This window comes from Hypomesus nipponensis, chromosome 28 (genome assembly GCF_054491055.1).
Source record: "Hypomesus nipponensis isolate SF chromosome 28, ASM5449105v1, whole genome shotgun sequence".
NCBI classification, from domain to species: Eukaryota; Metazoa; Chordata; class Actinopteri; order Osmeriformes; family Osmeridae; genus Hypomesus; species Hypomesus nipponensis.
The window spans coordinates 9,354,891-9,369,123 of NC_140388.1; the positions used below are offsets into that span (position 1 = coordinate 9,354,891).

Below are 14,233 nucleotides of genomic sequence, written 5' to 3' on the forward strand. Positions count from 1 at the left end.
TTTTAATGGCAGAAGGAATTCCAGTCATTCTAGCGGTTCTGCGGACGTTACATGGAGTTAGATAAATATGGCCTTTTTGGCCTGAGGTCTGAACTTCATAACATACAAGCTCTTTATCTGGGGAAGGCTAACGTCTACCCAGGCAGAATTGACATGGCTGATCAGTTATGGGATACTGTGTTCTCTTCGTGATGAAGAACATATCTCAGGGGTTCCATTCTTTTTAAACAACCAAATCAAATCACAAACAAATGAAAACAAATCACCAGGAGCCGAGCTTAGACACAATGTTCCTGAAAACCTTCTCCGACTGGCTGCCATAATTCCAGTTGACGGTCGAGTATTTTCGTGTGATCTTTGGTCTTATTAACTTGTTAACTTCCCCCCCCCCCCCCCAAGCAGAGGAGAAGGGGGGAAGATGCACCTATCCAATCTGGTCTTGACAAGCAGCATTCTTTCTAAAACATTCCTCCTTTCTGTTCAGCGTGATTTAAGAAGTAATATCTGCTCATGGCATGTCGTCTCTCTTCCTGAGGTTGTTTTAAGGCGGGAGGGGGGGGGTGGTGGTGGGGCCTGAGGATGTCTTTGTGTCGACATGAATGATCTCTCCGATTTGGATGTCTGGGCAGATGGATCTTTGCAAAACGCGAGGGGTTCATGAGACGTTCAGTGTGAATCTTTTTGAAGTTCTATCAGCGTACAGACCCCTCCCCCCCCCCCCACCCCCCCCCTGCCGGGCAGACAGTGGAGCGACCGCCACGATGGTCCTTCTAGAGGGACGAGAGGCTTTTATCGAGCGGCTCCCCGGAGCGCACGGAACTTCACGCTCCTCCGTCACGGCTGGTTCGTCTGCGAAGACCTTACGTGCTCGTGGTGTTTATGGAGGCAGGTGGGCCAAAAGGCTTGGAAGCTTCCCCTTCAGATCTCTGAGGGGGTTCCGGGGGATGGCGGTGGGGGAGGATTCTGTTCCCGCCCCCCCCCTTTTCTGTCGTTTTTTAAAGATCCGCTCACCCTCTTTCCCCTCATTTTTCATCTCGAGTTGGACTCCAGATCCTGTCTCCCAGCCCCTCTGGGGGACATTGCATTCCTGCTGTCTCGCTACTCTCCAGTATCAACTCCACTGTTGTTTTCCTTTAACGCTGTTCATCTAGTGGCTTTAAAATGGAAACAAGAGTTGCTCACCCTTATACGTTTCTGATGAGAGGAATTTCTGTACTGTACATGGTTATGTTCTTCAGGCTAGTGTACAGTGAATACAATTCATGTATATAGTATTGATTCTACGTATTCTTGTAGCTTGTCCTGGACGTTTTACAGCCCAGTGAAGCCATCAGCTCCCCCCCCCCATCCTCTCAGGTTCAGCTGAGGCACATCATCATGGGTCTCTCTGTGTCCTGCCCAGCCTGGCTCCTCTCTGTTTACCAGGTTCCAGGGCCAGCGGGGGGAGAGAGAGGAGAGGGAGCTTAGCCAGGCCCCCTTCCTCCAGTGACGGTCTCCTCCATTTGAAAGGGGAGCCAGGCCTCCCCTCCCTGGCAGTGGGGGATTAGTGAGTGGAGGCCTTTGAGAGAGAGAGAGAGAGAGCGTGCGGCGGGGGGGGGGGAGGGGCTGAGAAGAGCTCCGCCCTGGACACTCTGGCGTGTTGTGCTGCTCTGGCTGGCAGGAACACAGCGGCTCAGTGAGGCCAGCGTGCCCACAGGGGCCCCCTGGGGGCCCCGGCCCCCTTTGACAAGACCCCTCTGTCCTGGCTGCGAGGTTCCAAGCCCTGCTGTATCAGGTGATCAGCCCTGACCTGAAAAGCCTCCTAAAAGGCTTCTTTTTTCCCTCCCCCCCCCCCCCCACCCACCATTCCTGTTTTAGTCCCTCCTGCGTGGAGACCCCCCCCCCCCCCCCCTCGTTTAGCAGGGTGTTTGATATCCTGAGAAAAAGCCTCGGACAATAGCGGCAGTGACTGCAGGGAGCTCTCGGAGGCTGGTGTTTGCTTTCCTCTCCGGCCTCACAAGGCCTGTCCTTGTGCGCGGGGGGAGAGATGGGCATGGGGGGGGGGGTCGGGACGCAGTGGGACACTAGGGAGGCCCTCTGTCGTTCCCAAACTGTACTTAAACCATCCCCCCCTCCCTCCCCTCCCCCATAGTCTCCCAGTAGCCCCAGGACAGGGACAGCCATTGTGCCAGACCCAGAAGCCCCTTATGGAGGTGCGTGCGGAAACTGGGAGCGTAGCCGACGGCACCAGACGTCACACGCGGAACACTGGAACTCCTGTGTCGGCGGTTTCCAGCAGACGCCTCCCCTCTATCTGGGCTGTCTAGTGTGACAGCCACTTGGCTCTGATCAAGACCTCCAGACCTCAGTAGGTAAAGACCCGTTCTAGCACCTGAGCCGTAGCCGCCCCTCCAGCTGCCCTGGTCTCCCTCCAGGCCCGGGGTCTCGGTGAGGGTCAGTCCAGCCTCCCCTCCTGGAGGACAGAGCTGGAGCCCGGCCCAGAGACCCAGGACCCGAAGCCGAACCCGGGGAGAGCGTCCGGCCGCCTCCAGGACTCTGGAGGAATCGGGACGTCTGTTTCCAACATCAGGACGTGACCGCAACGGGATCCCTGCTGCGGCGAGCAGGGAGCACGGCCAGGCTGCCTCTCGCGAGGGGGCGGGCGCGTCACTGGACCGTTAAAGGACCAGGAACCCCCCCCCCCCCCCCCCCCCACCACCACCCGTCTGGGTTTCCGTTTAGTACACTTTGAGGTTGTTGAGGGTAGCCTTGGTGGGATACCTCATCCTGTGTGAGAGACGGGCTGGTTACTGTATAAATAACCCCCCTGCTGGACGGAGGCCAGTCACACTGTCACTGTGGGCCGTGTGCAGGCGGGGGAGGGGGGGGGGAAGGAGGGGGGGGGGAAGGAGGGGGGGGGAAGGAGGAGGGGGGAGTTCTTCCTGCAGGTTGAGGCCACTGTAGCCTCTGTATCCATCAGTCCATCCGTCTGTCTCTTTCTCCATCCCTCCATCGTCGCGTGGGCTGGCCAGCTGCTGGCTTCACCCCGGGGCTATTTTGGGGGGGTGTGGCTGGCGGCCGGCCGGGCGGGCGTGCAGAGCTGTGGTTGTAACAGCAGAGCAGAAATGGGAGACTTGGCACGCAGCGCGCAGCAACATCAGAAGATGTTTTTCCAAACTCTGTTCTCTCCCTCGCCGTTTTAGTAAGACATGCAGATCTTCAGGATGTCAGGATGTCATCTTCTTTTGACTAAGCACCGGGCCCTCTACAGTCGTCCCCCCTCCCCCACCCAAACAGGTTGAGCTGACAGTCTAGCCTTGATGTGCTGTTTCAGGTCTGAGTGGAGCTGCTGTTGGCCTGGCCTGAGTTGGACTGTGTCTCTAACGGAGCCAGGCTAAGCTGAGCCAGTTAGGAGGAGGGGGGAGGGGGGGGGGGGGGCGGCGGCGGCGGGGGAGGAGGATGGGGTAGGAGAGGGAGGGAGGGAGGGGGGAGTGAGGCCTGTGAGCGGAGAGAGCGTGGTGTTTTCACGGAGCCCCTCGCTGTTAAGCCCCAGATCCATTGTGGCCTCTGGACAGGCAGCATGCCTCTCCTCATCCCCACTGATTGATCAGCGCGGCAGTTTGTTCTCTCCCCTGCAGTGGAAAAGCAAACTGGGGCATTTTAGATCCTCCCCCCCCCCCCCCACCCCTCTCCCAGCCTCTCATGTCTTCTCTCTTGGCTTCCCCAACCTCCCAGGCCCCCAGGGCTGGTCCTGGGGACGCTCGCTCAACGGCTTTTACGAGGGAAATGTTGGCTGCCAGAGATGGGACGATTTTATTAGTGAGGTTTGCGAAGGCGGTCAGTTGGTATGTCAACATTCCATAAGTTGTCGTCAAGGTAACAGTCTTGATGTGCGCCTGTGTACGTGCCAGCAAAAACCGACACCTCAGCACATTCAGCAACTTGACTCAAGACATCGTTGGGGGATAGTGTTTTCCATGGCTGCGTTTTGTTTGTCATAAATCACAATTACTTGACCGGTAAAAATGTTCTCTCCAGGTGAACCTGCAACCCAGTCATAGACGGTTTCGGGATATTTATAACCCTCCCATTAAGAGATGAATTAGAAACACGAGTTGAGGTCATGTGGATCTGACTTTTAAACCAAATATATCAGCGGCTCCCTACTGCATACTGAACATTATCACCTCCGCTGTCTCGACGGATGAGAAGTTTCCAACCCCTCGAGAACTCTTCACCTCCAGACCTTCCAAAACACAAACCCCTCTCTCTCTCCCTCTGTCCACCACGGTCTAGCTTGCCCGCTCCAGGATAGATTGTTTCTCTTCTGTAATGGTCCCCTTCGCTGTGACTCACTGTGTATGAAAGGGTTGAATCCGAAGGCTCGTAAATTAAATGTATCGGGAAGTCCAGCGATTTTGACAAAGCCGTAATGAGCTCCAGATGTTTAATGAGCTTGATATGAACTCCAGTTGGAGCCCTGTGGGGAATTTAATAAGGATGAAAAATGTGTTGCTCATAGCTTTCCCCGTGGATAAATAAACCAAGCTTGGCGAAGGCAACCTGGTCTATCTTGGTGCCTGTTGGTGGAAGGCTGGCTAGCTGCCCCAGGCTGCAGGGACCACCTACTGTATGGCCAGTATTCAACCATCACATGAGGGGGCTATGTCTCTGTGAGAGCGAGAGAGCGAGAGAGCGAGAGAGCGAGAGAGAAACTGACTGACTGACTGACTGAAAGAGAGAGATGGGGACAGACTGACAGAGAGACACAGAGGCTGGCCGCAAATTTGGGGCCAAAAGTCACATGTTCAGCTATTCTTTTTTTTTTTGAGGCGTCGCGGATGCTGTTAAAGAGGAAGGCTGCAGTTCAGTTTACACTGCGGCCCAAATCCTTCTCGTACGGCTCCATCAGTTCTCTCTCCCCCTCTCCTTAGGGAACTCCCTGTCAACTAGTTCACCATATGTGCTCTGATGGCGGCTCATTATTCAGGCGAGGTGCGGACGCAAGCTCGTCGGGGGCCGAGCAAGAGTGTCGCTGTACGGATGAAGCCAGAGAAGCACATGGCCTGGATGGGAGGCACTGCTCCCAGCCTGCCCCATCGTGTCTGTGTCTCTAATGCTTGTTTGTCTCTAATTTCGTCCATATGGTTTATATCAGAGCTGTCTCCCAGGCTGTGGGGAGGAGGGAGGAGGTGAGGAGGGAGGAGGTGAGGAGGGAGGAGGTGAGGAGGGAGGAGGTGAGGAGGGAGGAGGGAGGAGGTGAGGAGGGAGGAGGTGAGGAGGGAGGAGGGAGGAGGGATAGGAAGAATGGGGGATTGGAGCATGGCATGGAGCAGGGCAGGAACGTGGGGGATTCGTAGGCCTTGGCTGGTCTGTGTAGCACAGTCAGGTTGAGTAGGGGCTCATGCACTGCTCCTCTGCAGGACCGCAGCGGGGTGCTGGGTGTGAAGTGTGTCGCAGGGCTGGTGTGGGGTTACCCAGTGTTTTGACACGGAGGAAAGCCTGTGGCGGCCTGGCTGATAAGAGTCTCCCAGCTCAGCCTCCTGCTCAGCTCAGCGCTGGGCCTTCCTGGTGGCCCTGGACCAGCAGCTAAACAGAACTGGATTCGGACTGGATCTAGTAAATGAAGAGTATTATGCGATAAGTGACCGTGTTTTTTTTCGTAGCTAAAGAAAGTATGTTGTTTTGGTTGCTGTTTGTGATGTCAGAGGGGAGGCCTGTAGTTCACCTGTCAACAATGGGCAGATTATTACAGATGGTGGAGGAGCAATGACAGGGACTAATAAGAGGGGAAAGCAGCAGAAGGAGGGAGGAAGGGGGCTAGGAAGACCTCCATGCTTGTAGTCTGTTGGAAAGGAAATACTGTACATAACTCTCTTTCCTCTCCCTTCCCCATCCCCTCTGCTGCCCCCCCCCCCCCCTAATCATTATCATATCTGAGTGTGTAGGAGAGCGTCTTGAGTACAGGACTTTCTTCAAGCATCGAGCAGATCCAGTCCTCCCTAAAATAGCCCCCCCCCCCCCTCCCAGCCTCAGCCGGGTCCTGCCAGCGTGCGTCTCTCCCATGCCCTGTAATCGAAGCTCCAGGGGCGGGTAGGATGACGAGGCACCGCGGCCCCCGTCTGGAGCCAGACAGAGGACTCCTCCTCCACCGCCACCACCGCGTCTGCCCACCCGATGATCCGAAACAGCTGCCCCCCCCCCCCCCCCCTCGCCATCTTTCGCTTCCTGTTTGTTTGTGTTTCCATCCTGTCCCAGACTGAGGCATGTTTGGGTTGTTCCTTGAGTGGCTCGCTCCATCTCTCTCCCTCTCTCTGTCTCTCTGTCTCTCTATGTCTCTCGCCCGCTCTTGTGTTCAGTCTATCGTTTATTATTTGGTGCGTTCTCTCGTTCGTTCCCTCCTCACTCGATCATTCTCGTCGACCCATGGCACTGTTTAGTTTTGGCTGCGCCCCCCCCCCCCCCCCCCTCCCTGAAGCGCTTTGGACATAATAACCATTCTGGCAGTTGATTAACTTTTTCCCTACTGTGTGTGACCACACATCTTAAAGAGAAACCGGCAGCAATCCTGTCTGACTTTCTGATCAAAGGTGAATTGGTGGGTGAGCCCTGCAGTGTGTGTGTGTGTGTGTGTGTGTGTGTTTGTATATATTCCTCTTCTGTCCTCTGCACCAGCACAGCGAAGAGGGGTCAACTCACTGATGCAGCCCATGTAGAGTTCAGAGCAGGTCTAATCATGGCTTCCTTCTCCTGGCTACAAGAATGATTGCTTGTTGATGTAATTTTCCCCTCGCTTCCCCTCCAAGCCCCCCCCCTACACCATGTTCTTCCTCCAGGACAAACAGCCTTTTGTTTTCCGGCGGCGCCCCTTCTGCCAGGCCGAGCTGGTGTTTGCCACAGCGGGGGGCCGTCGCTGGCACTGCCAGCGTACCCATGCAGCCTCTATAGAGAGGGGGGCCCCAGAGCGGACGTGAGGCTGGGGGAGCTGGGTGATGCCGCCCCCCCTGGTCATCGTGAGCGGAGGAGACCTTCTAAGGTCAAACGCTGCTCCTCGGCTCAGCCCTCCCGTTTTTGTTGCTCTTGGGTGCGTGGCGTTGTGTGTTTCTTTGCATTCCTGGCGAGTCTATCATAGATTGGAGCTGCGATTTAAAGCTCTAAATCGCTGCTCTGGCGAAGGCTGCTGTTAGACACGACCTCTGGAGCTTTTAATGAGGGTTTAATCAGCTGATAAGGAGCAGAACAACACACAGCCTAGATAAGGGCTCGATCCATCCCAAGGATTTACTGTAATGGGCATGGTGTTGGTGTATTGAGCCCTTGGTGACCGTGCTGGGAGGTAATTCTAACCAGACAGTGAACTACAGTGAGTACTCTGGCATCGGACCTGGTAAAAGCTTCCTGGCAGGGATCAGTGACTGGCCTGCCCGTGCTCTGGAAAAGGAAAAGAATGACTGGCTCCAGTATAGAAGGGAGATACTGTTCAAAGGGCTGATGAATTGGAAGCGGGTGCTATGGCCACTGTCTCTTCCCCCGGCCTCAACTCCTAAGCTCGGTCTCCCATCTTCAGCCTCATCCCCTATTGTGAGCCCCAGCTCTCAGTCCCAGTCTCGTCTCCAGCCCTGGCCCCCGGGCCTCAAATCCCTGGCCTCCGGGCCTCAAATCCCTGGCCTCCATCCCCAGCAGCTTCAAGCTCTGCCCCCGAGCCTCAACTCTTCTATCTGTTCCCCGGAGTCAGCCGTCTAAACCTCAGCCTCTGGGCCCCATCCTCTCGGCCTCCGTCTCCGCCCAGTCCGCATGCGTGTCTGGGCTGTGTTCGTTGGAGGGCGACCCTCTTGATCCTGGGGCCTCTGTGCCACTGATGCCAGCCTGTGAGGGGGGGAGGGCACAGTGCAGAGTTGTGAAACGGCACGCTGATACTGAAGGGCTGTGCTGAGGATGTCTACCTTCCTTCTGTGTCTGGGGGGAAAAAAATACTTTTGTTTCTCTCTTTGGTATCCTAGACAGCTGTGTGGAGGGGGGGGGGGTCTCTCTACGATGAGCTCTCAGGTGGTCAGCGTTAGATGCACTGCATCGAACCGTTAAGAGCTCTTTTATTTGTTGGGATTCCTGGCAGTAAAAGTGTCTGGGCTGAGTTACTCGTTATGTGCGGCTAGCAGAGACACCAGGTGGGTTTTGTGGTCTGACTACAGGTGCCTGGGGTCCATTTCACCAGGAACTCACACACACACACTCACTCACACACTCACTCACTCACTCACTCACACACACACACACTCACACACACGTGCAAACTACACTCAAGTCATTAGTACAAAGCTCACTTGTCACATAATCAAACTAGTTCAATGTTCACTTATGTTCACTATGTCTGATCAAGGTTTTACTGATAACAAGTGAAGGTCCAGTGCATTCGATCCAATGACACAAATGCACTCAGTGGCATCTTGTTTCAGGCTCTGTACCAGGATGTCATGGCCCCTCAACAACGTGCATGTAGCGCCCCCCTGTGGCCTGCTGAAGCTCTTAACATTCTGCCCAAATCATTGTCTCGATATCTGTGGAAAAACACTTGGATGACAGGCTATTAAACTGATGCATGACTCCCTCGGGTACAAACCATTTGATAAAGCTCGCCGTTTCACCACGGTAATCTCAACAGACCGTGTTGTGTAACACCTGTATCGGTATCAAACTTCTCCACATCTGGGCTCCATGGAAGTCGAAGCTGGAGCCCCCCCCCTCTCTCCTCCTCTGCAAACAGAGAGGAGAGTCAGTTCCAGACATCTGTTACCATGCCAACGGAATCTCTTGTCATCATCAAGCCTGTAGGGGCTGGAGCCCAGCTGAGGGGGCAATCAGGAACTTAACGAGGTCGACGCAGGCTGACAGGAAGTAGCGGGGCAGGAGATAAATGTGAGATTGATTAGGAGGGAGGAGGACAGCTAATAGGAGAAGAATGCTCGATGAGGCTCGCGCGATAGAAAGCCTGATAGCCAAAGGCTGTGGGAGGGGCCTAACCAGAAGTATGTGGGAGGGGCCTAGCCACAAACCTTATCCACGGCTAATGTGTGGCCGTGGTGACTTGACCTCAGTACCACCATGCGCATCACCAGGAGGAGAGCCGGACAGAGAACTTGGGATGAGGTAACAAGGCCTTCAGCTGCCTGTTCCTTCTCTTCATCCGGTTGAGAAACATTTCCACCCCCCCAGTCCCCCATCCCCCCCCCCCCCCCCCTTCGATTAAGCAACCATGTGGAAACAACAGAAACAGACTCTCTTGACGACGACCAGAAGAGACGGCTCTTTGTCTCATCTCGCGGCTCGCTCACACGCACAGCGGGCTGCGTGTGGGACAGAGTTCCGGGAGGACAGCACCTGCTTCCAGTTTGAGCTGGAGAAGCCGGAGGGAGGCCGCTCCTAACCTGGTCTCTCTCCCCCCCCCCCGCCCCGCCTTCTCTGTCCCCCTAGGAGTTCTCCTCTCCAGACTTCAGGAGCAACTCTGTGTCCAGCCGCACCCCCACCCCTCCAGGACGCTACTCCCCCCTCAGCCCTGTGGACCGGGACATGTCCGTCTCTCCCAGACGCAGGTAAGACCCGCCCCTCACCTCTCCCCCCCCCCCCCCCCCCGCTCTGCTGCTTAACAACACTGTCCCAGTCTCCAGGTACCCCCATTCTAAACATATGTTCCAATTGGATGCATGACTTGATGGATAAAGTGGTCGGCGCTATCAGTCAAGGTTATACACTTTCTAAGATGTCGAGCTATTCAACACAGCTGGTGGAATTCATCCTTGATCTACATTGGGTCTTCATGGAACAGGTTTGCGAATCAGGATAGTCCACGCATTCAGTAAAGTTAACGAATCCAAGTGCTCCTCAGGTCGTCTGGTTTATCCATCTTCCTTTCAGAAGGTGTGCAGTGTGTGTTTGTGTGTGTGTACGTGAGGCTGCCAGAGTCGAGGCAGGGGGGGGTTGGGAGGTGTGTTTGTGTGTGTCTGTACAGCCTTTGTGCATGCATGCAGGGCTGTAGGAGTCTGTGTGTGTGTGTGTGACTGTAGGAGTGTGTGTGTGTGTGTGTGACTGTAGGAGTGTGTGTGTGTGTGTGTGTGTGACTGTAGGAGTGTGTGTGTGTGACTGTGTGTGACTGTAGGAGTGTGGTTAGTCTTGGCCCCCTGCTCCTCCAGTGGCCCCTGGCCAGCTCTGTGAAGCGTCATGCTCTGGCACTGCACCCAGCCTCCTCTCATCCCCCAAAAACGTCTTATTTTACTTCTTCCCCTAATTGGCCCCCTAGTCTGTAGACCCCAGTCTGCTCACCATGCCTCACCCCCTTCCCAACCGACCAATCACAGGCTAAGCTACACCCCCGGTACCAGCCCCTTTCACTCTCTGAACCAATGAGAGGAAGCAACAGGGCACACCTTTCAGCCAGACTTGTTCTTCTCCTGTCTCGCCTGGTGTAGATAGAGGTGTGTTTGTGTGTGTGTACGGTATGTGCAGCTGTGTGTGTGTGTGCTGAGTTGCCACAGCAGTGGATAGACGTGCAGCAACCATCACATCGGAAGACAGAGCTAAGCTGGTTCTTGCAGAATTGTTCTCGCCTGGTTCCCCTTTGTTTCTGAGGTGAGTCGGGTCTTAGTTTTGGATTTGGCTTGGTAATGACTTCAAGGATCGTTTACAAAGTGTTTACACGAGGAGTGATGCCAAGCAGTGCTAAAAACTACATTTCTATTGTCCAAATGTTGTTGACTTCAGAGCAGCGATACTATCTTATGTTATGACTGCACACATTTCGAGGCTTATTTACACACTGGTGTCTCTTGATGCTAATCGTGGTCTCTCTCTGCCAAGTGTGGATGTGAAAACATGGAAGGGATGTTTTACACTGGGGGCAGACACTGAGCATGCTGTGAAGAGTAAGTGCCCAAGAGGCAAACTCTTAAAGGAAGTCTAAAGATACTATACGTTTCATAGATTTCAGTTTGTTTCGTTTTTTTTCCCCCATCAAGTATCCCTGATCTCTGGTGCTCCAGTGTGCATTCAGGGGTAATGTATGTTGTCTAGCAACTTCTGCCAGAATGACCTGAAGGTTTGTGTTCAAGCCTCGTCACTCACTTCTGACATGCCGTTTGTTTTGCTCTCAGGCTTTCGGGGCTGTGTGTGAGAGCCAGCATTTCCACTGTTTTTCTGCTTCCCAGTCACCGGGGACGAGGGAAGGGGGAGAAAGGGAAATGGATTGTGGAGGGTGGAGTGGAGCATGAGGGAGAATTTGGAGGGTGTGTTGAAGGGAGTCTGTTTTCAATTTGAACCATGTTCTGCGAGGCAGGGAAAAGGGGGTCATTGGCTTCAGCCAGAGATTTACAGTCTCGTGTCTTTTCGCCATCTACTGTTTCAGCCGCGTTGCATCAGCGTTGTTCGACTGCTGATGAAAGGCAAACAGCACGCACACACACACACAAGTTGGATACAAAACCAAACACAAACAAATCATGAAAGCATGTACACTACAGTGCTGTGTTCAAATCATCCTAGCCACTTTTTGTTTTTTTTTCTCCCTGTGGTCGTTTTGAACAACCCCAGAGTGTTCATCTGCTCTGATTTACCCACGCACAGATAAAAGGGATCGGGTCGTTTTTGATGCTTTGGGAGTTGCAGTCAGAGCTGGCCTGCGATGACACAGGCTCATCCAGATGAGGGGAGTTGGCGGACTCCACCTGACAGCTTGGCCTGGGGGCTTCTGGGCGCGTGGGGGGGGGGGGGGGTCAGCCCAGGTGGCTGCAGGTGAGCGACACCTCGCCACACCTGTGCCCCAGGCTGGGTCTGGTCAGACCTGTTCTCCCCCAGGTGCCTCCGGACAGCTGTGTCGACGGACTGTCACAACATTCTTCATGCCTCTGTTCCGCGTGTGTGCCGTCTTCCCTGTCCGTCAGTATACCTGTCACTTTTCGTTTCTGTGTTGAACTGCTGACGGGCGGGGAGGAGATTCATTTGGCAGCCGCACGCAACCGCGGAATGAACGCGCCGTTTCCACCACCCCAGCGCATAAGAATGCGCCCCGTAAAACGTGCTCATGGTGAGCTACTGTGCTGTGAGCTAATCTGCTAATTAGACAGCGCACAGACTACACCCTGAGGTGTCAGCTCTCCTTTCAGCTGTGTCCTGCCAACACCACCAGCGCCGTCACCCGTTAAAATGACCACGAAACAAGGTTTTCGATTTTTCCGGTAGCGGTTGTGCCCTGAGGCTTCAGAAGGTGTTGGCCGTTGACTTTACCGTGTCATAAACAGGCACCTTTTTTTCCGATGGCGTGAGACAGGCTGGTAGAACATGATAGAAGGATCACGCCTGTCTGCTTTTTTTTCTTCCATTCAGGAGTGCCTCAAGGCACACTACAGGACGCTGGTCTTTATTGCCTCAGTCATGGCTGCGTCTGCAGAGGCCGCTTCCTGGAAAGATTTAGACACTGCCACAGCTCCTTTTACCCCCTACGAGGGGGTGAAGAGCCGTCTGTGGTAAAGGACATCTGGGAGATCTGTAGGGATCAGGGTTAGTATAGTGTAGTTGTATGTTCTGGCCGTAAGACCTGCACACTTTCCATGATGTCTTCTGCCTCCGGGTCCAACCCAGGAGAGCGGGAGCTCGGTAGGTACATGAGGTGATCCTGTCAGGGCTGAGGGAAGGCGGTGAGATTGGAGGCTGGCTTTGGCAGCTCGCCTGGGGGGTGCGCCTGCAATGTAGACTTTGCGCTGGTGGGTCTAAGTCACAGAGCTGACTGGACTCCCGTCTTCATTTCCTCTGGATTCTGTCTAAACAACCGCCCACGCAAGGTCCACCAGGGCATCCGTGCTGCCTTTCGGATATCTTCTGGACGTTTCTACCGTCAACCGTACAGTGCACATATGGAAGGACAGATTCGCCTGTCTGTTCGCTCTGCCAAAGCACACACAACACCGTGTGTATGTCATTGTAAAAAGTATTTTATTTGTTGTGTTTTTATGTTCTGTTTGGAGCCCCGAGGGAGGATGTTGATGTGTGAGATAACAGAGACGCCCGTGAAAAGGCGCTGACCTTTGACCTTTCCCTCTGCAGCAGCTCCAGCAGTGACTTTGCCATGCAGAGGTTCGACCGCGACTCGGAGGTCTACAAGATGATCCAGGAGAACAAGGAGTCTCGCACGGCCCCCAGGCAGTCCAACACCTTCCGCATGCTGCAGGAGGTCCTGGAAGCTGACGAGAAGGGTGAGGGGAGGGCCTCCTATACACACACACACACACACACGCAGGCATCATACCAACACACATAATACACACAATCACTACACCGACACACACACACACACTCATGCACGCACGCGCTCATATCACACACACTCTCTGTCCCCCTGTATGACCCCAGTGGCTCAACAGCTGTGTCTGGTGGTGGACCCCAACCAATGCGTGCTTCCTTCCGCTTCTTCCGCGGTTCAAATAAACCCCCGGCAGTCGCGCAGCCATCAGTGGAAGACAGACCCCTGTATACACACGGATAACTTACCCAAATTACATCTGCAGTTGAATTCATTGGGTTTTAGCGCACTTCACCCGGGTGATTCTCACTGGTCGTCCGTTCCATCCAGGGCTAGCTTCATCAGAGAGGACAGGACTGTGTGTCCAGCCAGAGACCTGTTGGTTCCCAGCCTCATATGGGCGTCACATGTGCTGGAGCTTAGCCCTCCTGCACGCGTTCCCTCCCCAGACACGAGAGAGCAGCGTGGAGGATATACGCCGTATGGTTCTATCCTCAGAGAACTGGCAGAGAAAATAAATCCCTGAAACTAGAAATAGCTTTTTTTTTCCAAAGTGATAACCACTTGCATGGAGACACGCTTGTCATTAAGGCTGTTATTGAGGTGATAAACAACAATTGAGGTGAAGACAAACTATCTCTCCACCAGAAGGTGGGGGGGGGAGGGAGGACTGACGCGCCCAGGGCTGTGAAGATGTGATGGGATAAACAGGTTGTCAGCGGGGGGGGGGGGGCGGGGGGGGCGTAAGCCTGTCATGACTCCCCTGATGAGAGGCTGTGAATGAGTACGCTGCTGGCTCTGACCCCCTGCTCTTTCGCCTCTCCTCCTCCCTTTCCTTTTCCAATCACTCCTCACCCTCCCTCTCCGTCCCCTCTCCTCATCTCTCTCCTTTCCTCCCTGTCTCTCTCTTCTTTCTCTCTCCCTCTCTTCCTCCCTCCCTCTCCCTCTCTCGTCACCCGCCCCCTCCTCACT

At 54.5% G+C, this 14,233-nt stretch overlaps 1 protein-coding gene across 1 annotated transcript in view; it reads left to right on the forward strand.

The window, feature by feature from the left end:
- Positions 1–14,233, forward strand: part of pdlim2 (PDZ and LIM domain 2 (mystique)) — a 29,438-nt gene that overhangs the window by 14,552 nt on the left and 653 nt on the right. The window contains exons 7-8 of the mRNA XM_084695226.1: positions 9,448–9,566; positions 13,066–13,214. Of these exons, the coding sequence (XP_084551352.1) occupies positions 9,448–9,566; positions 13,066–13,214 (268 nt within the window). The remainder of the gene's footprint in view (positions 1–9,447; positions 9,567–13,065; positions 13,215–14,233) is intronic.